The following is a 26,196-nucleotide window of genomic DNA, read 5'->3' as shown; positions in this document are numbered from 1 at the left end:
CTAATCTGTCTCTACATTGCTGAACAGCATTAGATGATGACTGGCAAGTCTATCTGAAGTTGAGTTTCAGAAAAGCATGGATATGTGAATGTGTGCGCAGCCAGGTACAACGTCCCAAATCAATGGCAGCCAGGTACAACGCTGTCATCAAGTATCTGAGACCCTGACAGTTGGTGGCCTGAATATTCTCCAGACCCCGAGTAGGGGTCAGTCACCACTGAGGCCAACATGACTTTCAGGTCAAGCACACACACACACAAAATATGAAAATTTTAAAAAGCTTCTTCCCTGAAAATCTTGTTGACTTCTGAGGTGCTCCTGCACTCAAATCCAGCTGTTCTACTGCCAACCAACACAGTTACCCCATGAAATTACCTTCAGCAGTTTGTGATCTGTGTATTAAATAGTTATTTGTGGGTACATAGTGAGTGGTGTTTAGGGTTGCCAAGTCCAATTGAAGAAATATCTGGGGACTTTGGGGGTGGAGCTAGGAGACCTTGGGGGTGGAGCCAGGAGCAAGGTTGTGACAAGCACAATTGAACTCCAAAGGGAGTTCTGGCCATCACATTTAAAAGGACTGCAGAGCTTTTAAATGCCTTCCCTCTATTGGAAATTCATTATTTTGGGGCTCATAGAATCGGACCCCCTGGTCCAGTCCTTTTGAAACTTGGAGGGTTTTTTGAGGAGAGGGATTGATGCTGCAAATTTGGTGCTTCTACCTCAAAAAACAGGCGCCCCAGATACCCACAGATCAATTCTCCATTATACCCTATGGGAATCGATCTCCATAGGGAATAATGGAGTGGCTAGCAGACATTTCCCTCCCCTGCTTTCTTATAGCCCTGAAGCGGGAGGAGAGCCTCCAAACTGGGGGATCCCCAGCCCCCACCTGTTTGCCCACCTCTTGGGATGTGTGTTCAACTCACATTTTAGCCTTCCAATTCTGCTGTGATATTCACTTACAGCAAGCTTGATCCAACCACTAAAGTGGTGAGACACATTTTTTTATCCTTAGGTGGCTTCCTCCCTGAAGATTATAGGAAATATTGTCACAAAATTTCCACTGCACATTAATACCGGCTTTCCTTTCTCTTTGCCAAAGAAGGTGAGCCAAAATTCTCTGACGAAGGAAATGAGCAAAATATCTTAACCTTGTGTACAGGGAAATGACTCTTATCTAAATAACCCAGCAGGAATATTTTCTGCCTTCCCAAAAATCTATTGAGATTGCATCTGTAGGAACATTATCATGTCAGGCTGCTCTAAGACCAAATTGAATATCGCTGTATCATCTGCTGTAAGTTATTCAGAAAGCATGACCCAATGGTCTGCTGATGGTGAAGCATTTGTCAGTGAGCAGGAATACCAGAAGACAGTGGGAACAAATTATGCATTGTATTTTAACATAACACCCACTACCTTTTCACTGCGGTTAAGAGAATCAGGAGCCACACTTTTTCCGCTTTCAGAAGTGAATTCTTGCTGTTTGAAGGGGGCAGCTGCAGTTAATAGATAGTGAGCAGCTGATTTTTTAATGGGGTTTTGGGCTACCCAGATTTCTCCTTAAACCTGACTATGAAACAGGCCCTGGTTTTGGAAATCTATACCTGATGGCCCACATCCTCAGCTCTATAATTACACCCAACACCACATTCTAAGATAGTATACATTATTTGGGGCACTGCTTGCTTTATACCTTAAGGGGAGGGGGATGGTAATTATTAAGCTTGGAGGAAACACTTATTCCTCCACTCCTAATTAAGCTTCCTCACCCCTCAGCTTCAAAATTCTCAGAGATTTTATATTATCTTGAAAGGATAGTGGTTAGCGTCAGGAGATGACTCATGGGTGTTTGTGCCCCAAAAATAATTTCCGGCTCCCAGAAGTGATAAACCTGTTAGGGGCTAAATTGAGCCGCTCTCATTTCCCTTATTTATTTCTTTGTTTGTTTGTTTATTTGATTTTTAGCCCGCCCTTCCCATAGAGCAGGCTCAGGGTGGGTTACATCATAAAAACAACAGTAAAAAAACCAATGTAAAATATATAAAATCTAAAATTACAGAGAACAATAGGTACTAAAATGGCAATTCTACCTCACAGACATGGCCTATTGTCCAGGTCCAGCAGGTCTTATAGCTTATATGGAATGAAGGTGAGAGACCGGTAACAAGTGACGTCCACTTTCTGGGAACTGGGAGGTAATTTTCTCGCCTTCCTTCAACCAGCTGCCCTCAACATTTGTAATCCCATGGAAGGCAATGAGAATGCTCAGTCCTAGTTATGGTCTGACAAGAACTGAGCATGCTCATTTTTCTCCATGATGTGGCAGTTATTCCCCTCCCTGAGTATCCAGCTTGCTGGGGGGGAAAGTGTAGATGACTGAAGAAGGCAATAGCAAACCACCCCATTAAAAAGTCTGCCATGAAAACGTCATGATGTGACATCACCCCATGATATAACCACAGAAAGAGTGAAGCAGATGAGCCAAAGCCGAAAGGATGCTCAGCTGTGGATATGTCTGATGGTGAAAGGAAAGTCCGATGCTGCAGAAAACAATACTGCATTGGAACGTGGAATGTCAGATCTATGAATCAAGGTAAGCTGGATGTAGTCAAACAAGACATGGCAAGACTGAACATTGACATCTTGGGAGTCAGTGAATGACTTGGTGCTTGTACAGGGGGCTACCTTTATGCTTCTGCTTACCTAGGGAATCCCCCATCTACGTAGTGACTTTGACTTTGTGCATGCTTGGGAGAGAACAACCTACCATATACAGTGCCTTCCGTAAAGATAGATTCAGGTGGATCGCTGTGTTGGTCTGAAGCAACAGAAGTTTGAGTCCAGTGGCACTTTTAAGACCAACAAAATTCAATTCTAGGTATAAGCTTTCATATGCATGCCTCAGAAGTCCATTTCAGTGTATCTGAAGAAGTGTGCATGAACACAAAAGTTTATACCTGGCATTGAACTTTGTTGGTCTTAAAGGTGCCACTGGACTCAAACTTTGTTCTGCCATATACTGGCGTTGAACATTGATCCTTTAAACAATGAACAAATTCCTCTTTGTGCCGGTGCCCTGCTGAGCTAAGAAATCTTAAATATACCTGTTTGTTTAACAAAACCTTTGTGTAGAAAGGAGTCACGTGGAAAGAGGAGAGAGCCTCTACAGGAAGTCTGAGAACACAATAGGAATCAGTTGCCATCAAACTGCAGCGAAGGATTGCTTTCAGCCTCTCCCAGCCAACAGTTGCCAGGCTTCTTTGATACTGTGACTAACTCTTCACTCCTCTCTGAGGATGGCAGCTTTCCCCTCAAGGAAGGCTCATTTTACTTCCTTAGGATGCAAGCAATGAAATCTGGAATAACCTGTTGCTTTTACTTTGAAATAACTCTCATCTTGTCTGCTTCCTTTATTTGTTTCTTAACCAGATGGCCTTTTAGCCTGGCAACTCTGTGAACTGGGCAGAAACTCCTGGCTGCTTCTCAGACTTTAGACGGCTTAAGCACACACACCCCTCAGATTAAAATTGGAGGCACCCTTCCTTTTTATCGCCTTGGAAATTGTTTGTTTTTGAGCATGTTAGGAAAGAGTTTCCTACCATCTGCGGGGATCCCATGTGTCTGTAAGTCACTATTCAGAGTATCTCTTTGAGGCTGGAAGAAGGCAAGCCCAGAACAGTGGAGTCATTCAGAGGCTCAACACGGCATCCCACTGAAGATGGGTACTTCTGTTGAGTCTCGACACCAGGAATAGCCAAACTGTGGCTTGGGAGCCACATGTGGCTCTTTCACACATATTGCGTGGCTCTTTAAGCCCCCACCACCCCATCAGCCAGCTTGAAGAAGGCATTTCTCTCTTTAAATCACTTCTCAAAGCTAAGCTAGTCGGCAGCTTGGAGAATGCATTTAAAGTTAAAGTTGCTTTCTTTCCACCTCTCCCTCCTCCCCACCTTCCTTCCTTCCTTCCTTCCTTCCTTCCTTCCTTCCTTCCTTCCTTCCTTCCTTCCTTCCTTCCTTCCTTCCTTCCTTCCTTCCTTCCTTCCTTCCTTCCTTCCTTCCTTCCTTGTCTTGTGGTTCTCATACATCTGACGTTCATATTTAAAGTTCTCAAACATCTGACATTTATTCTAAGTGGCTCTTATGTTAAGCAAGTCTGGGAACCCCTACTCTACACTGATCCACTCACAAATGCAGAGACAGAACAGAGCAGGGAAGGAAGAAGAAGATTAAGCAAGGACAGTTGCATTGGGCCAGTGTCGGGCTTAGGGCTGCCAAACTCCAGGTAGAGGCTGGAGAGCTCCCACTATTATAATTGCTCTCCAGATGACAGATATCAATTCCCCTGAGAAAATGGCTGGTTTGGAGGGTGGACTCTGTGGCAGTGTAGCCTGCTAATGTCCTTGCCCTCCCTAAGCACCATCTTCAAATCTCCAGGTAATCCCCAGGTAGGCCTAGTTGGGTTTCTGATTCCTTGTGATGCACTAGTGTGCACCGCCTTGGCAATTGCTGTTTCCATCTCTAGCTGCTTGGCAGCTTAAAGAAGGAAAGCTGGATTTGTATCTTTACAATGGACATCAGCATAAGATATGTTGCTTAATTTCTGCTTTAAATGTTTGCCCAAAAAGTCCTTTAAAAGAAGAAGAAGCTGAATGACTTGTCGGAATGGCGCTATATGATCTTGACTGTGCGTTCTCAAGAATTCTGTGGCTCAGGATGCTGATGTCATAGAAGCCTCTCTGTGACAGGAGTGTGGCTCAGCCAGTTACACTAGAGGAGCTGCTTAGGAACAGAACACATCCGGACAAGCTGGCTGAAAGAAGAGCAGAGAGAAGGCAGCTGAGTGGGAGATCGGCTGGCTCAGATGTCTACTAAGTAATCTGTTCTCAGGACTTTTCGGAATGCATTACGTTTCATGAACACAGTAGGCAAGCTTGCAATCTCGTATACAGATGAAAGGGGGCAAAGCATTATTCATGCAAGACTCTAGGCTGCTGGTTGTGTGATGGTGCCTGGGTGCAATGGGATGCCCACTTCCTTATTCCCCAAAGCCAAGAGCCAATCCTTGCTTTGCTCTGCTTCAGTGGAGCAGAAGTGGCCCAGAGGCATCACCTTTGTGAGACTCCCCCATTCAGAAACAGCTGCCTCCTTTGTCTGAAGATGCTTGGCTTGTAGGGTTGCCAGCTCCAGGCTGGGAAATACCCAGAGATTTGGGGACTGGAGCTTGAGGAAGGCAAGGCTTGGGGAGGGGATGGACTTCAGTGGGGTATAATGCCATAGAACCCACCTTCCAAAGCGGCCATTTTCTCCAGGTGAACTTATCCCTGTCACTGGAAGATTAGTTGTACTCCCAGGAGATCTCTAGCTACCTGCTGGAGGCTGGCAACCCTCTTACAACCTCTGTGGCAGCCATTTTATGCCCACTGGCTCCATGGGGCTGGGAACCCCTGCTCCACACCAACCACAGCAGAGGACAGGACAGAGGTCCATCAGTGGACAAGGTATATCTATATCACAAGGTATAGAAGAGGGGTGGCCAAACTAGCTCAGAAGCCACATGTGGCTCTTTCACACATATTATGTGGTTCTTGAAGCCTCCACCACTCTGTCAGACAGCTTGGAGAAGGCATTTCTCTATTTAAATCACTTCTTCAGCTGGCGGCTTGGAGAATGCATTTAAAGTTAAAGTTGCTTTCTTTCTACCTCTCCTCCCTCCCCATCTATTTGCCCCTTCCTTCCTTCCTTCCTTCCTTCCTTCCTTCCTTCCTTCCTTCCTTCCTTCCTTCCTTCCTTCCTTCCTTCCTTCCTTCCTTCCTTCCTTCCTTCTAGCTCTCAAATATCTGATGTGGCTCTCAAACGTGTGAACTCCTTTGCATATTAGGCCACACACCCCTCCTTGTGGATCTCAAATATCTGACATTCTATGTGGCTCTTACATTAAGCTTGGCCACCCCTGGTATAGATGGAACTCTCTGTCTGGGGCAAGGAATGCTCTGTATCCTTGGTGCTTGTGGGGTGGGCAACAGTGGAAGGGCTTCTAGTGTCCTGGCCCCACTAGTGGACCTCCTGATGACACCTGGGTTTTTTTGGCCACTGTGTGATAGAGTGTTGGACTGGATAGGCCGTTGGCCTGATCCAATATGGCTTCTCTTATGTTCTTTCCCCACTATGTCTAGTGGTAGTCCTTTACTCTCCACCCCCATACATATGGGGAAATTGTGCTGTACTTTGCAAGGTTGCAATGAACTTGAAATAGGGTTGCCCGGTCTCTTCCAGCCACCAGCATGGGATGGAGGAGCAGGCTTGCCAGATCCAAGTTGGGAAATTCCTGGTGATTTGGGGATGGAGCCTGGGGAGGACAGGGACCTCAGTAGGACATAATGCCACATTATGGAGTCCACCCTCCAAAGCATCTGTTTCTCAAGGGGAACTGATCTCTGTAGTCTGAAGATGAGCTATAATTCCAGGGGATCACCAGGTCCCACCTGGAGAGTGGCATCCCTAAAAACCTACCTTCTATCTGCTCTACTAAGGTAGCCAAACCTTCATTATCAGAAACCACATTAGTATGTGGAGGGGAAGACCTATATATGGGCAGACCTGGGAAGAGGGGGGATAGTATCTTTCTGAGAAATACTGTCCCACACACACCGAGGTCCCAGCAGTGGACTGGCCTTCGTTCCACAGGGCTTTTTTTGTAGCAGGAACTCCTTTGCCTATTAGGCCACACACCCCTGATGTAGCCAATCCTCCAAGAGCTTACAAGGCTCTTCGTACAGGGCCTAGTGTAAGTTTCAGGAGGACTGGCTACATCAGGGGTATGTGGCCTAATATGCAAAGGAGTTCCTGCATGAAAAATAATAATAATAATAATGAAAGCCACTTTAGCTAGAACCGTGTTTTCATAATTTCATGATAAAGTAACATTGGGTACAACTGACAACAGTGCATATTTTTTCCATAGTCTCATACATTCTCTCTGTTTTCACATTCAAAAGAAAAAACCCAGCAAACAAAAACTTTGGTATCAACATCCGCTGTGGTGCTTTAGCTAGAAATTGATTTCATTGGCCGGCTGGCCAGAAACTTGCGTTCCGCGGTGGCTTAATTTCCAGACTGTTGTCAACAGTGTCAGATCGAGTTAAACAAAAGCTCAGTTAGCAGGATTCTTTTCCCCCTTCTTTCTTCCTCCCTGCCCCCCTTCCCTTTGAGAAAGTAACTTAACAATTAAAATGGGCTAACAGGTAGCCGGTGAGCCTTCAACTTTGAATCTCTGGGCCGGACTGTGGAAAACGATTTGTCTTCCTTAGCCCTGATCTGTTTGGGTCAGTACGCTTTGGAGCTGGCACAGGGTTGAATCAGTCCAGCTTTGTCATGGCACAGTCGATTAGGCTGCTGGTTAATGTATGTCTGTATTTAATTACGCTGTATCAGCCAAGCATGCAAAGCTTCCCACGCGCTCGGTTTGGAATTGAATGCATGATGCCTGCATGAGGCAGGAGGGGTTACGGGGTCTTTATACACGCAGCTGCAAAAACCTAATCTTTTCTTTGAAAAAAAATATTATTATTTGCTAACAAAATGCCTGTCATTATTACAGGCCGTGTGTGGAAGTCAGGGGATTTATTGCCGAGACACGGGGATGCAATATGACACACCGTGTATTCATGCTGCGCACAGACACGGATTAGATTATCTGCCTGCTCTGTGCAATTGTGTCCCCGAGAGCAGAGTTTTACATTTCCCTAAAGCAGCAAACGGCAAATCTGTGTAAGAAGCTAAAAAGGTTCAAGAACACAACCAGGGATGGAGCCTAAATCAGTTCTTTGCCCCCTCGTCTCAGACGTCGGGAATCACAGCTTGTCTTAGCTCCATTCTGAGCTCTCTTCCTCTCTCACATTGGAGTGGGAGGACTGGGGCTGCCAGCCTCCAGGTAGGACCTGGGGAATCCCCCAGACTGACAGCTCATCTGCAGACTACAGAGACCTGTTTCTCCAGAGAAAATGGATGCTTTGGAGGATGAACCCTCTGGCATTGTGCCCCACTGGGGTTCCTGTCCTCCCCAGTCTCTATCCCCCAATCTTCCAACTTAGATCTGGCAACCTCAAAGCTCACTTTCTAGCAGGAACTCCTTTGCATATTAGGCCACCTCACCCTGATGTAGCCAATCCTCCAAGAGCTTACAGGCTCTTCTTACAGGGCCTGCTGAAAGCTCTTGGAGGATTGGCTTCATCAGGGGGTGTGCCTAATATGCAAAGGAGCCCTTGTTGGGAACCATTGTTTAGTTATGTATCAAAAAAAGGCATGAATGTGCAAGGTACACATAAGGAAAAAAGATATGGCTGTGTCGCCCAAAGAAGTTTCCATTTTTAAATTTCAGCAGTTTTGAAGTAGGGTTACCAGGTCCAATTCAAGAAATATCTGGGGACTTTGGGGGTGGAGCCAGGAGCATAATTGAATTCCAAAGGTAATTCTGGCCATCACATTTAAAGGGACCGCGCACCTTTTAAATGGCTTCCTTCCATTGGAAATAATGGATATGGGCACCTTCTTTTGGGGCTTATAGAACTGGATCCCCGGTCCAATACTTTTGAAACTTGGAGGGTTTTTGTAGCAGAGTCATTGGATGCTATGCCTAAAATTTGGTGCCCCTACCTCAAAAAACAGCCCCCCACTCCTGAGCCCCAGATATCCATGGATCAATTTTCCAATATACCCTATGGGAATCGGTCTCCATAGGAAATAATGGAGTGCCCAGCAGACATCCCCCCCTCCCACTTTCTGATGACCTTGAAGAAGGGGGAGGGCCTCCAAACCAGGGGATCCGCTGCCTCCACCTGAGGATTGGCAACCTTTTTCTGAAGAACTGATGACTGCAGAAAGGCAGTGGGAGTGGTGTGGGAGGAACCAGAGAAGCGGAAAGCCGTGGAGGGGAGGGAGAAGAATGTGAGTCCAAAGCTGGTGTGTTGTAGTTTTTCTCTTTCACTTCACCTCAGAAATATGGCAAAAATCTGGGAGTATCCAGCAGGCACTCCGCGGCTATCTCTTTAAGGATTCGATCAGGACAAAGGGCTCCAACGACTTATCCTGTTTTCGCGTGGGAAGGCCTTGCAGCTGCGTGACAACATTGATGGCTCCCTGTGTTGCAGTGCACACACATGCACACCCCATTGGCAGGTGGAATGGAGATGAGAGCCCCGAGAGAGGCAGGGAGGGTGCACTTGGCTCATTTCCCAGCTGTCTCCTGAGCTCTTGAAAACCCGCAGCCAGCTGCAGGTCGGCCGCCGCTTTGTTAGGGGCGAAGAATAGCCAAGGGGGTGATTGAGCAGCAATCTGATGCATCTATCCTTTTCGTCTGTCAGGGCTCAGCCAAATGTAGGCAACGTAGTTAGGCTGTGTGGACGGGTGATGGTGGATTTGTACAACAGCATCCAGGAATGCTGCTTTCCCTTTGCCTTGGAGGCACAAGTATTCCAACAGTCTTTTTTCTTGGGGGGAGGGGGGGGAGAACATATTCTTGAGTATGGAAGAAGCACTAGTCCTTTAAACCAGTGGTTTAACTCCTGAGGGCCACAGTTTGGTCTCAGAGGCCCACCTTCTAAGTCATGAGAGCACCCTTCCTTCCTTCCTTCCTTCCTTCCTTCCTTCCTTCCTTCCTTCCTTCCTTCCTTCCTTCCTTCCTTCCTTCCTTCCTTCCTTCCTTCCTTCCTTCCTTCCTTCCTTCCTCTGCTTCTGCTTTTTAAAAAGTAAAGCTAGTACTCATGGATAAAGTGCAAGGGATCCATGCCTCTGTGCCTCTCTTTGCATGGATGCTAGGCAGAGCAGCTCGGCAGAATCATTTAGCAGTGGAGAAGCAGAGCCGCTTGACTTTTTCCTTTCTGTGACACAGCTCTTGATATCAGATTGTAATTTCCTGTCACTAGGCAAATGCCTCAGCCTCTGCCCCCACTGTTGCCCTCCTCTGTGGTGGCACTGTGCCCTGCCATCCACACCTTTCCACCACCTCCCGGGGGCATGCGTGGCAAAGTAGGGCAGGGAAGGCACCCAGGCGGTTCCCAGCCTCTGTTCTGCGATGCTCTCTGTAAGCGTCGCAAAGAGCTTGCGTGCCAGCTCTGTCTCACTTCTTGAACCTCAGTGAGGTCATCTGCGTGTCATGCAGGGCTTTTTTTTGTAGAAGGAACTCCTTTGCATATAAGGATGTAACCAATCCTTCAAGAGCTTGTAGGGCTCTTAGTACAGGGCCAGCTGTAAGCTCCAGGAGGATTGGCTACATCAGGGGTGTGTGGTCCAATATGCAAAGGTGTTCCTGCTACAAAAAAAAGCCCCGTTGTCATGTGGTTCTGATGGCTACAGTATCACATGACTTTCTGCTTGTGACTTAGTGGGTACCATGTGAGCTGGGTCCTGGTTCTGGAAAGGTTAAAAGACTGCTGCTGTAATCTGTGTCCCAACAACTGTCACTTCTGATGCAGTTTGCATGTTTGTCTTTTAAGCACTCCAAGTCTTTTGTCGGGGAAAGGAGGATTCAAAATGTTGCAGTAAATAAAGTATGTGATTTGAAGGTCTGTTGGGTGCAGAGCTGAATTGAATGCAGAAGGCTGAGGCAACACTGCTTTGCCCTCCGTCCCATATTGGCTCTCAGCAGTCTGCTGTGCAGCAGCAAACACAATTTAAGCCCAGAGAAGTGAACTGGAAGGATCCATTTCAGATCACAAACCAGATTTTCCTTTTGACATATCTTGGGTTGTTTGGTGCAGATTTTTGCTCTGCTTCTGGCCTTCCCATCTTTGTTCTGATGTTAGCTTTTTTATAATTTAAAAAAAAAATAGTCTTCCCTGAAATTTACATGATATTTCGTCCCAGATTTCCCATTGCAGACAAATAACACCAGGCCAACAGACTGGTTAAGTGTCAAAAAGATGCAATTGGGAAGGAATAAGTAGCGGAGAAGCAACAGATGGGAGGGAGTGGTTTTATCTTTCTCTCAGTTATTGCATTCCATATGGCATTCTCCTCTGCCCCCCCCTCCCTTGGGGTTTTAAATCTGTGTGTGATTCTTGTCTTCTGCTTTCTTCTAGGAGCTCAGTGTGACATACAAGTTCTTGTCGCTTGTCCTCACAACAATCCTGTCAAGTGGATTAGGCTATGAAAGAGTGACCCAAGGTCATTCAGTTAATTTCATAGCTGAGTGGAGATTTGAACCTAGGTCTCACCAGACTTTCTCTGAGAATATATGTGGTGTAATGGCTAGACATGGGCATGGAGCAGGGGTCATGATCTTCTCTGAGAACATGTGTGATGTAGTAGCTAAACATGGGCACGGAGCAGGGGTCAGGGGTGTGTGTGAGGGGGAGGTATTTGTGAATTTCCTGCATTGTGCAGAGGTTGGACTAGATGACCCTGGAGGTCCCTTCCAACTCTCTGATTCTATGATTTTATTAATGTTGGACTAGGACATGAGAGACTCCAGGTTTGAATCCCCACTCTGCCATGGAAGATGGCTGGATGACCTTAGGCCAGTCATACACCTCAGCCTGGCCCACTTCACGGAGTTGTTGTGGGAATAAAACAGAGGAAAGGGAAATTATACGAGCCAATTTAAGTCTTCTTGGGAGAAAGGCAGGGTATAAGTGGTGGTAGAAAGCAGTAAGTCACAGCTGACTTACAGTGACCCCATAGGTGGCCAAACTGCAGCATGCGAGCCACATGTGGCTCTTCCACACATATTGTGTTGCTCTCAAAGCCCTCACTGCCCTGTAAACTGGCTTGAAGAAGGCATTTGTCTCTTTAAATCACTTCTCAAAGCTAAGGCAGCCAGTAGCTTGGAGAATACATTTAAAGTTAAAGTTGCTTTATTTCCACCTCTCTCTCCCCCTCCCCATCTATTTGCCTGCCTGGCTTCCTCCCTCCCTCTCTCCCTCCTTCCTTCCTTGTGGTTCTCAAAGATCTGACATTCATGTCTTGCAGCTCTCAAACATCTGACGTTTATTCTAAGTTTGGCCACCCCTGCCATAGGGTTTTCAAGGCAAGGGACTTTCAGAGGTGGTTTTGCCATTGCCTATCTCCACATCACGCTCCTGATATTCCTTGGAGGTCTTCCATCCAAATACTAGCCAGGGCTGACTCTGTTTAGCTTCCAAAATCGGGCTATCCTGGGCTATCCAAGAGTATAATAAACTATATCCCGCTGGCCCTCTCAAAACCCCAGAAAACCTTCAAGAGGAAAAGCAACTCTGGAGGCCCTTGGGTTGTGGGGAAATTGAAGGTAGGTGAAGGGGGGTGCAGTCAGCTCTTGATTTGCTTCCGTTCTGAGACGTGGATTTTCCACGTTAGTGGGCCATCTGGACTTCCGTAACATGTATTAGAAATGTCTTCCTATAAATGTGTGGGAGGGAGGGTTTGCTGCTTATAGTTATTCTTAATACTTGCGCATAGAACTTCAAATGAACAAAAACATGCTTTAAAAGAGTATTCCCCCAAATTAGTTCAAAAGCAGTTCCACGAACTTTCCAATCACAAAGGAATATCCATATTCCAGTATTTAGTTCATAGAGCTAAAGGAAGCCCTTCCAAAGACGTCTGTTGTAGATATATCGAGACGTTTCATCCGTCTGTCTTCAGTTTGGAGATTTATTTTTCACTGGAACCCAATCTTTACAATACATTCATAGAAGACCAACAAGGTTCAAGAAATATCTAATAGATTTCCAGGTTCTTCAAGGTTCTTTTTTTGTAAGCTATTAGAGCTATTGGCTACATCAGGAGGTGTGGCCTAATATGCAAAGGAGCTCCTGCTAGAATTCTACCCCTGGTCAATTAAAAGTAGGGCTACTAGCCCTCCCCCCGCCAGTGGCACATGTGGGGGGGGGGAGTAGGGTTGCCAGATCCAGGTTGGGAGGGAAACTCCTGGAGATTTCGGAGTGGAGCCTGGGGAAGTCAGGGATCTCAGCTGGGGTACAGTGCCATAGAGCCTGCCCTTCAAAGCATCTCTAAGGGAACTGGTGCTCTGTAGTCTGGAGATGAGCTGTAATTCTGGGAAATCCCCAAGTCCCCCCTGGGGACTGCCATCCCTAATTTAAAAGAATAGGGGAACCTATTCTCATATTTTTCTTCCTCCCTCAATTGAGAAATTACTCAAATGTTGTTTGTTATCGTGTACCATTTCTGCTTAAAACATGTAAATTCACGTATAAAAACAAGTGGGGGGATGCAAAAAAAAACCTAAGGGCTATTGTGATGTAGAATATGTGATGGGCCAAATTACAAGACCCCTCCCCCTCAGTCTTGAAATTCACTCTGTTGTCTTAAATTGCTGTCTGGATGCCCTGTCTCATAAGAATGTTGGTTTAGATAAATTTAGTAATTAAAAAAAAAATTATAGCAACAAAAAGGTGCGTTCCCATATTGAATCAAGCAGCAGACTTGGAAACACTGTAATTTAAAAGAAATACAAGAATTTAGATGGCACCTTAGAAGAGAATTTCTCTCCATGTCCGCAAAGGAATGCCTCTTCTAATCTGGTGTGCCCCATCTAACACCTGTTTCCCGGCCCCCCTCCAGCCGTATAGCTTTGGAATTCATATGGCAATTGATGCAGATTTAATCAGTTAAATAACTGGAGCTCATATGATGAATCAAATTTGATTTCTGCAGTGTTGTGGCCATGAGAGGAAGGGCAGGGACACAAATGTGGTTAGAAGGGCAGGGAGGGACAAAAGTTACAAGGAATTTGAGTCAACAAGTCTGGGCAAGCCCTGAGTTTATTCTTCCTATTGCAGTGACCTTCAGCACTAAATATTGTGTCATTTGACAGTGAAAGTCTGAATTCCCTGTATTGTTGTTATAATCATATTGTCTTAATCAGCATAATTTTACCCACCACCACCAAAACACATTGTTTCATCAGAATCAAGAGATCAAAGTGTAATATTTATAATAACTAATCCCAGGCGTTCTAACAGAGCTGGAAACAATCTCTGCAAATCTTGTTGTAAAAGAATACATTCCAGATTTCCTCTCTTTCACTGAATACTCTCTTTGGCTTTGTAATCCCCGGAGCAAGTTAGCAGCGTTAATACACATTAGAACTCCATGGTCATTCCAGGAGGTATTTTAAAGATTTGATCGTTGACAGCTTTCATGAGAAAACTCATAGAAAGTACTCCTGTTCTGCCTCTTATATGGAGCTGATCTTTGCTATTCTGGTCCAGGCAGATCTGTCAGTTTCTATCATGGAAATTTTGTGGCCCAGTTTATGAAGAGGAAAGTGTGTTGTGATTTCACTTTCAAGGAAACCCTTTTCACTTACTGCTTCTAGTTCAAATGGAAATCGAAAGCAAAGGCGCTTTACCCAGACTGTATCCCTTAACATGTGGGGGGGGGGGTTCACCTTAACCATGGTTGACTATTCTGAATACCTAAACCATAATTAAGAATTCGACCACAATTTGGAACTGGAAACCATAGCTTTAAATCTCCATTGAATAAATCACTGTCACAGTAGTTTCCCCATGTATCCAGCCTTTCTCCCTGCAAAGCGATCAGTTAGTCTCTTGGTGTCACAAGATGCATGTGGAGCCAGAAATCTGGGGGTGGGGGGAGCCCAGGGGATAAAATTTTGGGTGGGATGGGGTGTGGGCCTTGGCTGCTTTTTCCAGCATCACAGTTAGGTACAAGGGAAAGCCCCATTCCCTTGGCTGCTGCTTCCAGATGCCAGCCGCCCGGCCCCAGCTCTCTCTCTGTCATTCTCGTGCTCCCTCTCTCTCATGCTCTCTCACTCGCTGTCACTCTCTCTCCTGCTATTTCGCTCACTCACTTTTGCTGTCACTATCTCCTCTCGCTCTTTCTCTCTCACTGTCACTGTCGCTCTCTCATGCTCTCTGTCACTCTTGCTGTTGCTCTCTCTTGTGCTCTTTCATTCATCGTCGCTCTCTCTCGCCCTCTCTGTCACTGTCGCTTTTGCTGTCACTCTCGTGCTCTCTCACTTGCTGTCACTCTTTCTCATGCTCTCTCTCTCCTGCTCTCTCACTGTCGCTCTCTTGTGCTCTCTCTCTCACTCTTTATGTTGCTGTCGCTCTTGCTGTCATTCTCTCGTTCTCTTTTGTTCTCGCTCTCTCACTGTCACTCTCTTGCTCCTGCTCTCTCTGGCTTTTGCTGTCGATGCCTCCTCTCACTCACTCACCCTCTCTTTCTCTCTCTCTCTCTCTCTCTCTCTCTCTCGTGCACGGAGGAGAGAGAAATAGCCTGAGAATGGAGGGGCCCTACAGAGGGAAGGGGGGTTTACATAGAGTGACCTGTCCCCCCAGCCCTCCCTAGCTACGGGCCTTTGCATGCACATCATAGAATCGTTGAGCTGGAAGGGACCTCCAGGGTCATCTAATCCAACCCCCTGCACAGTGTGGGAAACATGGAGAAGCAGGTCTTTGTTCAACAGCAGCTTTACTTTGGGTTTTCAGAGGTGTATTTGTGTTGGGTCATTACAGCAAAAATGAACAAGTTCCTTGAGGCATCTTGAAAGACTAACAGATTTTTATTCAAGCAGACTAGAGGCCACTTCATCAGATGAAATAAATAATATTTTTCCTCACACTTGTGTGCATGAACATGCACACAAACACACACACACCCCACACACACACACTTGCACAGAATTCAAATATTTGCATGCAGACAGGGCAGGCCCTGACCAGGAGTGGGGAATCCCCCACCCCCAGCTCCTGTTTCTTTCACTGCCCAAAGTGTTGGTTGGAGAAAATATTTTTATAAGTGGGTGTTGTGGCAATGTTGGGCTATCTCTTCCAGGACAACCCACAAGTGATGTCAGTCCTCTCTAGGAATTGCTGGGAACTCTGGTTTTACTAAAGAGGTATGATTCCTAGAGAGGTGTGTTGTCGCTTCCGGGTTTTCCTACAAGTTATATAACAAGCCATCAGTAGTCGCCACCCCATAACCTCCGCCTTTGGAAGCATATATTAAGAGACAGAACAGTGAAAGAACATTACAGTCTCCCAAGGCATACTGCTTCTAGTTTTAGAACAGCCATTGTCCAGCAAAGTCAGATTTCATTGTGAAACTGCTGGATTAGAATTCATCAAGAAATGTGTGGGTATCTCCTAAAACTTTAACAAGAACCTGTGATTTCTCATCCAGTTCAGGTTAACCCATAACAAAAATGAGAAAACCATGTTATGACTCATTGTTACTTTTTGTGAGTGGTTTCTGTACTTTCTCCCTTACATTTTACTATATATTTTCTTTACTTTACACTTGCCGTACAGTTTTACTAATTGCGCCTCTCACCTTTTGCATCTTGAGTTGTACCCTCTCTAACCCTGCTGTTTATAACATTTTTTTCCCCACAACCTTATGTCTCTGTCTGCCTAGTTAGGATCCACTGCATGCAGTTGATGAAGTTGGTTCTATCCCACTAAATTTTATATGATGCTACAGTAAAAGCATGTCAATATTTAAGGTGATATAGGTGTTCTTTTGCTGTATGTATGGAATCTGAACCAATGGTAAGGGAGTTAGAATAACCATGGCTGATTTTTTCCTAGAGTCAGGGTCTTGTCCTATTGTGAAAACTTCAGTAAGTCTGAACATGAAAAGCTGCCACTGTAAATGTCCATGATTTCTAACCACAAGGCCTGGAAACAACAATTCAGGTGTAATTAGCACCTCTTCTTGGCCTTCCCTATTACTTGGTAACCTGTAAAAATTACTTGAAGCCAATTGTGGAGTACTGTATTTTATCATTTTTCCACGAACAGCCATTGCAGTTCATGTCTGCCGTCGCTCAGATGATTGACAGTATGATGCAGGCCGCATGGAATTTGAAATATTTGTTCAGCTGTGGTGTGCGTGCTTTTGCACATTTAACAGACAACCGCTCAGTCAGCAGCGCGGACCATCCAGAGCTGGTTTTGTATGTGAATTTTGGAGACATAGGGTGTTTGAAGATTAAGTTAGATTAAGGGGTGGTAGGGGAGGAGAAGCATTTTGCTGCTGTGATTGTCTAAGACAGCTAGTTTTCTGTAATTGGGTGTTTAAAGTTCAGCGTCAAATGCCACATTTCACATAAACCAGCGTTGTTCATTGATACCACAGAGCATGTGATGGCGGTTGTGGGATATCGCAAGTGGGATTTTCCTTTAACAAGATACGCTTCATCAGACCTGCACAATTTGTAACCCACTGAGCCAAAGTCAGCACATCAGATCTGTATGGTGTTCCGCTGAGAGCTCGATAAACCTACTAGTTCTGCTGCCTGGCCAGGAATTTTTTTTACCTCAATAAGGAATTCAGGGAAGGTGGAGAAGTTGCGCTTCAAGGTCCTACTAAGCAAACTTTTCCCTCAACTTTTGGCTTTGTTCTGCTAGATTCTTTCTCTCTCTAGTTTTTCCCTCACTTTCAGCCTAGTTCCACTAGCTCCTTTCTCCCTCCTTTTCCTTTCTCATGTTCCCACATGAGCACTACCCAAGTTCAGTCATGATTTCAGATCAAAGCCTGCCACGAAGTCCCAGTTAAGTGCAGTCTTCAACCTGGTGAAGAGGTCTGTAGTGGTTAGGGTTGCCAACCTCCATGTGTTGGCTGGGGATCTCCTCCTATTACAGCTGATCTCCAGGCGACAGATCAGTTCCCCTGGAGAAAATGGCCACTTTGGAACGTGGACTCTAGGGCATCATATCCCACTGAAATCCCTCCTTCCCCAAACCCCACCCTCCTCAGACTCCACCCCCCAAATCTCCAGGTATTTCCCAACCCAGAGCTGGCAACCCTAATAGTAGGAGAGGCTGTAAACACAGAACCAATGCCCCAGTCCAGAAGCATGGGGGCTGCAGTTGGACTGGGCTTGTTAAGTCAAAACACATAGACTTGATCTAAGCTTTGGCTTTACTTATGGTAGTTAGTTCTTATTTTCTTTGGTATTTTTGTTCATTTATGTCTGTCTGTATGTGTTTTCCTGACTAGTGCGATCTCAGAAGCTAAGCAGGATCAGCCCTGGTTAGTACTTGTATGGGAGACCACCAAGGAAGTCCAGGATTGCTATGCAGAGGCAGGCCAAGGCCAAACAACCTCTGTGTAAATCTTGCCTTAAAAACTCTGTGAGGGGTTTGCCATAGTTTGGTTTGAACTTGACCGCACTTAATTATCATTTTTATATTACCATCTAGCCCAGCGGAAGACACGAAGACTGCAAGTATTCTAGGAAATCGTTAACGGAAGGCATTGATCTGTTTCTTTCTCTGCTTTCAGCTCATGAGGGAAGTTAAATTTGGAGACCTTTAAGCAGCTTATTGTCTGCTTTCTGTTCTGTTATTGCTGCTGTTTCGATGTTTGCGTTCATCTTCCGCTTAGTTTGCCTTGTTAAGGCTTTAATCACGCCTGCCACAAGGGCTCGGATGAACCCAGTTTGTTTCCTCTCCTTCCTACAGAATTCCAGAGGCAAGACAGCGTGAAGACCCAGCCGAAAGATATCCAGCTGTACGACACACCTTATGAACCTGAAGGCAATGGCGTGGAGTCAGATTCTGAAAGTGTAGTGAGTCAGCGCTTGAGAGAGAGCAAGTTACCACAAGACGACGACAGGCCTGCGGATGAATACGACCAGCCGTGGGAGTGGAACAAGGTCACCATTCCAGCTTTAGCAGGTAAGGGCCTACAGAGCACATTTTTTGCAACTCTGCCTTTGAGGAGAGAGACTAGAAGCCTTTTGGAACCTGACCAAAGAATTTAGTGGTTCCCATCGTAAAGATCTGTGACTTCTCACTTTTACGGCTGCTCAGCTGTTATATCTGTGTGGAATCTTCCACATTCAAGGGCAGCCTCCAGGGGATTTGTCAGGGTTGAGTCAAGGAGATGTAGTTAGGTCTGGATCCTGACTGGCATGTATTCTCCCGCTCAGCATTCCTAAAGGCAATTGGTGGATGAGGTGACCCCTGAAGATCAGTTGGTCAGCATTCTTCCTTTGTATGGATGAGGCCAGAAAGGAAGGCCAGGCGGCTGCTATTCAGATCAAGCGTGGCTAGGGCTGCCAGCCAATCTGGGTTGGGAAATACTTGGAGATTTTTAGGGGGGTGGAGCCTCGGGAGGGTGAGGTTTGGGAAGAAGAGGGCCCTCAGCAGGGTTCAGTAGAGCCCACCCTCCAAAGCAGCCATTTTCTCCAAGGGAACTGATCTCTATTCTCTGGAGACCAGTTCTAATAGAGGGAGATCTCCAGGCCCCACCTGGAGACCGGCAACCCTAAGTGGCTGATCCAGGGGCTTCCAGCCAGTTCACTTCTGGGCCTGAAAAGAGTTTTGCATCTTGAGCACACAGCCCCCAAGAAGCTTACTCACTCATTTATTTCAGTATTCATACCCTGCTTTTCTTCCCAGCAAAGGCCGAAAGCAGCTTACAACATTGTTCTTCCCTTCTCCATTTTATCCTCACAACAGTCCTATGAGGTAGGTTAGGCTGAGTGTGTGACTGGCCCAGGGTCACCCAGCAAGCTTCCATGGCAGAGTGGGGGATGCAAACATGGCTCTCCCAGAGCCTATCCTAGTTCAGTGCTCTCATGCCAGCTCTCACAACCCTGGGTCTCAAGCAAATAATCTGAGGCTTCTAGCTGAAGGATAAAACCTGGCTGGAATAGCCAGCACCTTCACATCTGTGTTATCTTCCCAGAGCAAAACCACCCTCTTTCAGCTCGCTTTTAAGATGGAACCCGGTTAATTGACATCTAGCCATCCTTTACATATTCTGAATTGTAGCACCTTAATTAATAATTTATAATGGTTTAACTGTTTTATCTAACTTTTAACTTAATTTATGACTGAAACTCAACTATATTTTAATTTGTCTTTATAGTAATGATTGTATTTTATTGTAATCATGGTAAACACCATGTCCTGTGAGCCGCCCTGAGCCTGCCTTTGGCAGGGGAGGGCGGGATATAAAAATATTTTTTATTATTATTATTATTATTGTTTCTGGCTGACAGCTGTTGGAAGCAGAAACATTGGGCTAAATAGATAAGGAGAAGATCTTTATGATCTTACTGTATCCTATGTTTTTCATAAATTTCAGTCAGGGCCATTGAGAACCAAGCCCTTCGCCAGTTTTGTGTAGTGGTTAAGAGCAGTGGACTGTAATCTGGAGAACTGGGTTTGATTCCCCACTCCTCTACATGCAGCCAGCCAGGTGATCTTGGGTCAGTCACAGTTTTCTCAGCCCCACCTACCTCACAGGGTGTCTGATATAGGGTGAGGAAGGGAAGGCAAGCCCCACTCCAGGTCTCCTTCAGACAGTGAAAGGTGGGATATAAAACCAGCTCTTCTTCTTTTCTTCTATCCTAAGACAAGGCACTGACCTCTAATGTGATGCTTATAGATATATTTCCTGACGCCCACTTGCTGATTTCGAGTAAAAAATCCAAAAGGGTCTGGAACGGAATGGGGGTGGGAAGGGAAACTTTTGGGTTGATCTCTGCCAGCTGACTGGCTAGCACAACTCTTGAGTTCATTCAAGGCAGCCACATCTCAGCTGAACACCCTTTTCTTGGCCACACAGACACTTAGTTTTGTATGACTGAGCTTGGCAACAGTTCCCTCAGGCCACCCAGTGAGCAAGCCTTTCCTTTTCTTTGGAACAATAGAAAAGAGCAAGAGTCTAGTAGTGCCTTAAAGACTAACAAAATTAATGGCAGGGTATGAGCTTTCATGAGTCACTGTTCACTTCTTCAGGTACACTGGAAATTGAAACCAAACAGCATCTCTTCCTCCGAAGTAAAAAGTTAATCCTGCCTAGCACAGTACCCCATCACACACACACAAGCAAGCATCCGTTTTGTGGTGATACCCGCTAGATCAAGGGTGTCAAACATGCAGCCGATGGACTGGATCAGGCCCCCAGAGGGCTCCTATCAGGCCCATGAGCAACTCAGTGTTGTCTGCTTCCTTCTTCCTCTCTTGTTCCTTCTGCATCAGGGCAGTGGCATTGCCAGGCCTGTTCAATCAAGCTACAGAGCAAAGCCTCTATTTTCTCCATTGACTGACCAGCACATGAATCAAAAAATTATGTACAAAAGCTTGCAGTCCCCTGCCATGTCATATTTTTCTCTGGGTCTTAGGCTCAAAGCATTGACCATGAGATTTCTGTAATGAATGTCAGTAAATCAAAAGTAGGCTTCCCTAGAGTAAATATAGCTTGAAGAATCTCCTGTTTCAAAAAACACGCCCAGCACAAAACTGACCAATAAGGAGAGACCAACCATGCCACACAAACACACAAAAGGGAAATTTCAGTGCTGTGATACTATCCAGGTTTTCTCATTGGTATGCAGTATATATATTCCATGATTCCCAATAGAAAAATCGGAGAGAGAGAAAGGGTGCAAAGTGCAGGCACAGCATTTGAAGTAAAGCTCTACTGACTCAACTTCAGTGAAAATCGGAAGTAAACTATGAGTGTGTAATAGGTCCGTCAGTATGTACCATCCTAATCAGATCTTTTTCTGGAGTCATGATATTCTGTATTTCAAATTACTAGCCTTGTTCTGTGTTCATTTTTGCTGTATACAACCTGAGAGTTGACCCACTTTTTCTTTTTTTTAAAAAAAGAGGACAATTTCTCAATATACCACTAGTTGTTACCATGTGGCATTCTTCCACAAAACTCTTCAAATGTAGACGTTTCCAAAAATAAATTAAAACCAAGCTGCTTTTGTACCAATCATTTCCAGACAGCAGAAATGAGCTGAGAGTTAACACCTTGCCAGCAATAGTAATAGCAGCCATGATGGAAACTATTGGCTGAAGCAATTAGAAGAGTCTTTAGAACATGGAGAAAAAGCTTTGGGTAAATAGTGACATTGATGGCCAACCTACCCTCCTTGGGGAAGGACTTTTTGACAGTCTCAAGGCGACTGCAGAAGTGTTCTTGTTCCAGGCACTCTTAAATGGAAGAAACTCTGAGAAGAGCCTCCAAATTTGGAATATGTGATTTGGGTGGGAGTAGTGGCTTGTTAAAAAGATAATTTGCAAGGTGAGAATGTGTAAACAGCTATTCACTAGAAATCAATATAGGTTCTGTCTTTTTGGCTGAAACTTGTCAATAGCGGTTGAAACAACCATCTGACAAGTGCTCCAAAGGGCATGCCTGCCCTGCAGACTTTATATTGGCTTTATACCAGTTTTAACTATCTCAGTTTTGCTAGCACCCTACTCCCACACAGAATTACAATTTGATAGTTGCCTGGCAAGAGGGAATTGCTATTAAATCCATGATGTAGATATGCTGTCCAACCATGTCCCATAGCATGCTCAGCTAAAATTTGTAGTAAGAAGAAGAAGACGAAGAAGATACTGGATTTATATCCTGCCTTATATCTCAGAGTCTCAGAGTGGCTCCTTTACCTTCCTCCCCTACAACAGATAACCTGTAAGATGCGAGGGGCTGAGAGAGCTCTTACATCAGCTGCCCTTTCAACGACAACTCCTGCAAGAGCTATGGCTGACCCAAGGCCATTCCAGCAGCTGCAAGTGGAGGAGTGGGGAATCAAACCCAGTTCTCCCAGATAAGAATCTGTGCACTTAACCACTACACCAAACTGGCTTGTTCTTTTATTTGTCTTCATTTGGCGATTGATAAAAGCAGCCACTTACTTAATTGCCTGTGAAAAGCTAGGTATAAGATCTTTTTGATGAGTAACAGTAGAGAGCAGCCCCTGATTTCCTTCTGAGACTCCTTTTATAAAATGTGGCAGCACAGAAAGAAACGGGGGGAGATTCCTTTCCTGATAGAATGTCAACCATACATGTCTTGCTGTCCAACTGTTTCAGCATCTCTTCCAAGAGACTCCCGATCACATTTCTTTTGGCAAAGTCCTGGTCAGTTCAAGCCTCATTATCTGATGGGTCTTGAAGTGCCCTTAAGAGGCCTCGTGGCTGAAGAAGCCAAGGCAGGAAGCATTAGATAAAAGAGAGGGCTGGCATTGTGCTTGGCTGGAAAAGCAGTCTTCAGTGATTTGTTTCTGTCAGATGGACTGTGTGACACTGCAGATGTTATTTTGGCTTCCAGTGGTTCGACTTTCACTGTGTGTTTGGGTGACTGGGTATAAGCAGTTCCATGCCACCGTTGTATACGCATGCATGCGTGCAGCAACAACAAACCTGTGGCACCTTCAAGACTAACAGATCTACAGATGCCTAAGTGTTCATGTACTACTAGAGCCTATTTTTTCAAATTCATCAGGGGTGGAATTCTAGCAGGAGCTCCTTTGCATATTAGGCCACACCCCACTGATGTAACCAATCCTCCAAGAGCTTACAAGGCTCTTTTTTGTAAACTCTTGGAGGACTGGCTACATCAGGGGTGTGTGGCCTATTATGCAAAGAAGCTTCTGCTAGAATTCCACCCTTGAAATGCATCCATACCTCACTTGAAGCTTTCCTGTGTCCTCTGCCCCCGGGGGGGGGCATTTTCCAGCAGGGGTTGTTTTGTAGAAAAAAAGGTGCTGAAGCTCATTAGTGCAGTTTGTTTGCATAACTCATTTGCATATGCCACACACCCCTGGCATCACCGGAAGGTGTGCTAAATTATATCAGCTCAGCATCTACCTTAAAATGCTTCTTGAATTATAATGGTTATCATAAAACCTTACTCCCATCATACTTTTAAAATTACTTTCCCTTGTGAGGCCACAGTGGCATGATGAAGATTTCCATCTGTCTGTTCTACATCTTTTTGTTCTTTTTCCATGTTTTGTGGGGGGAAATATTAGAAAGTTTGTCAAGTCTTACAGTTCAGCAGAATTCTCACAGGGGGTTTGAACAATGGAGCCCAGAAGCAAGGGGGTGTGGTGTTTTTTTTTGCTGGGGGGGGGGGGCAGTGGTGATGGTAAGAAAGAAAGAGCACAATAAAATGTAGAGGTTCTGGAGCTCTGCTCCTATGAGCTCCTGCTCAAAATGAGGCCTGGTTTCCAGCAACCCTGCTCCCCACCAGATGGTCTATACCCAAGAAGCAGAGGAGAGGTTTTGGTCCATCATAGCCCAGTGGTGTCTATTCTGCTTGACAACAACTATCCTGGACTTCAGGCAGAGGCCTTGGGCTGAACCTGATATCTTTTGCATGTAAAGCATGCACTCTGAAATAGCCCACTGTGCTCTCCTCCGGGATGAGGCAGTGTGTGATGCAGGCAGGCATGGGGTGTGGGCGTGCTGTTGCCCAGGGGTATTGATGTTCTGAGGATAAATAGAGACTTGGAGCCTATGGGAGATGTTACACCACTTCCTTTCACTGAAAATGAGTGCTGCTGTTACTCATAACCATGCAACCGGATGCTGGAATGATTCCTTATCGCTAGCTGCATTCCTAGTACAGGGGCAATGAGGCTGTTCCGAAGGTTTTTCCCAGCAAAGCCATTCTTGATTACCGGGAGGGGGTTGTGTATTGATGCTGTACTTAAGCTAGGTTGCTATCGGCGTGAATGAATGTGTGTGTTGTGTTACAAATAGTTCTTCTGCTTACCATAATGCAATTTTTGTCTTATACAGACCTGCAACTGTGACAATAAAGAGCTATATATCAATTTTATACCTCCCCCCTCCATGTTAATCTGTTCTGTTGGTTTTCTGAAAATCCTAATGAGCAATTTTTATTACAATATGCAAAGCTTTTTTTTTTTGTAGCACGAACTCCTTTGCCTATTAGGCCACACACCCCTGATGTAGCCAGTCCTCCTGGAATTTGCACTAGGCCCTGTAAGAAGAGCCCTGTAAGCTCTTAGAGGATTGGCTACATCAGGGATGTGTGTCCTAATAGGCAAAGGAGTTCCTGCTACAACAAAAGCCCTAACTCTAGGAAATCATATTCTGCTGAAGTCCCTCCCTTTGACAAACCCCATGCTCTTCAGGCTCCACTCCCCAAATTTCTAGATATTTCTCAGCACAGAGCTGGCAACCCTAAATATGTTGGTGGTGGTAGAGGAGGCAAAGGGGCCCAGGCACTCTGTCTATCCAGGGGCCCCCAAAACCTAGAGCCAGCCTTGGCTGGGGGCCATAGCTATGGCGAAGGGACTCAGGTTCTGACCCCCTGGAGATTTTGTAAGCTGCTCCTTGAATGCTGAGCTTCCCTTTGAGGGCAAAATAGAAAGAGTGCGGGCAGCATATGAGCCAGTTGTGCCATTAAAAAAAACCCCCTAAATCTCTTCCTGCCTTCCATTGTTTTAGACAGAAAGTGAAAAAATAACTTGGATGACTGACTAATAAACACCCTAACAGTTAGCATCATTTTAATATTAATCAAATTAAACAACTTGTAAGTACATTACATCGTAACTGCTTCTGAAAACTTTTAAGAAACATTTTCAACCTCATGTGAGGACAAAACACTTTTAATCAAATTAAACAACTAAGTACGTTATGTTGTAACTGCTTCTGAAAACTTTCAAGAAACATTTACAACTTCCTGTGAGGACAAAATGCTTTATCAAAATTATTTAAGATATCTGAACCCATTAATATATGCAAAATGTGGGATGTTAACACTGTTGGTCGTTTTACAGGGCAGTGCTAAGCCAAATTACTATGTCCTTCTAAGCCCATTAACTTCAATGCACTGAGAAGAGCAAAACTCTGTATAGGGTTGCATTATTCATCTCCCAGCCATTTGGGGAATTCAGCATCACTGATCATCAAGAGGTGGCATATGTGTGGGCGCTTATTCCACACATTTGCCCCATGCAGACAACTCAGCAATCATGCAGAGGTGGGGGTAGGCTTCCCAATCCCCAGGTCCCAGCAGGGGATCCCCCGGTTTTGCAGGCTTCCCCCCCTCCCCCAGCCAGCTGGCCGGCAGGGGAAGCCCCCCCCCCCCCAGCCATTATGCACCTCCATGAACGATTCCCATAGGGAATGATGAGGAATTGATCTGCAGGTATCGGGGGCTCTGGGGGGGCTGTTTTTTGAGGTAGAGACGCCAAATTTTCAGTATAGCATCTAGTGCCTCTCCCCAAAATACCTCCCAAGTTTCAAAAGGATTGGACCAGGGGGTCCAATTCTATGAGCCCCAAAATAAGGTGCCCCTATCCTTCATTATTTTCTATGGAAGAAAGACGTTTAAAAAGGTATGCTGTCCCTTTAAAGGTGATGGCGAGAACTCCCTTGGAGTTCAATTAAGCTTGTCACATCCTTGTTCCTGGCTCCACCCCCAAAGTCC

General features: G+C 45.4%; 1 protein-coding gene across 1 annotated transcript in view; it reads left to right on the top strand.

Annotated features, from left to right (window-relative positions):
* Positions 1–26,196, top strand: part of SHB (SH2 domain containing adaptor protein B) — a 197,191-nt gene that overhangs the window by 110,884 nt on the left and 60,111 nt on the right. Inside the window, exon 3 of the mRNA XM_060237019.1 lies at positions 18,435–18,650. Coding sequence (XP_060093002.1) covers positions 18,435–18,650 — 216 coding nt within the window. The remainder of the gene's footprint in view (positions 1–18,434; positions 18,651–26,196) is intronic.

This window comes from Heteronotia binoei, chromosome 4 (assembly GCF_032191835.1).
Source record: "Heteronotia binoei isolate CCM8104 ecotype False Entrance Well chromosome 4, APGP_CSIRO_Hbin_v1, whole genome shotgun sequence".
Lineage (NCBI taxonomy): Eukaryota > Metazoa > Chordata > Lepidosauria > Squamata > Gekkonidae > Heteronotia > Heteronotia binoei.
Note: the sequence above shows the minus strand (reverse complement) of the source record. Positions and strands in the feature narration are given on the sequence as shown.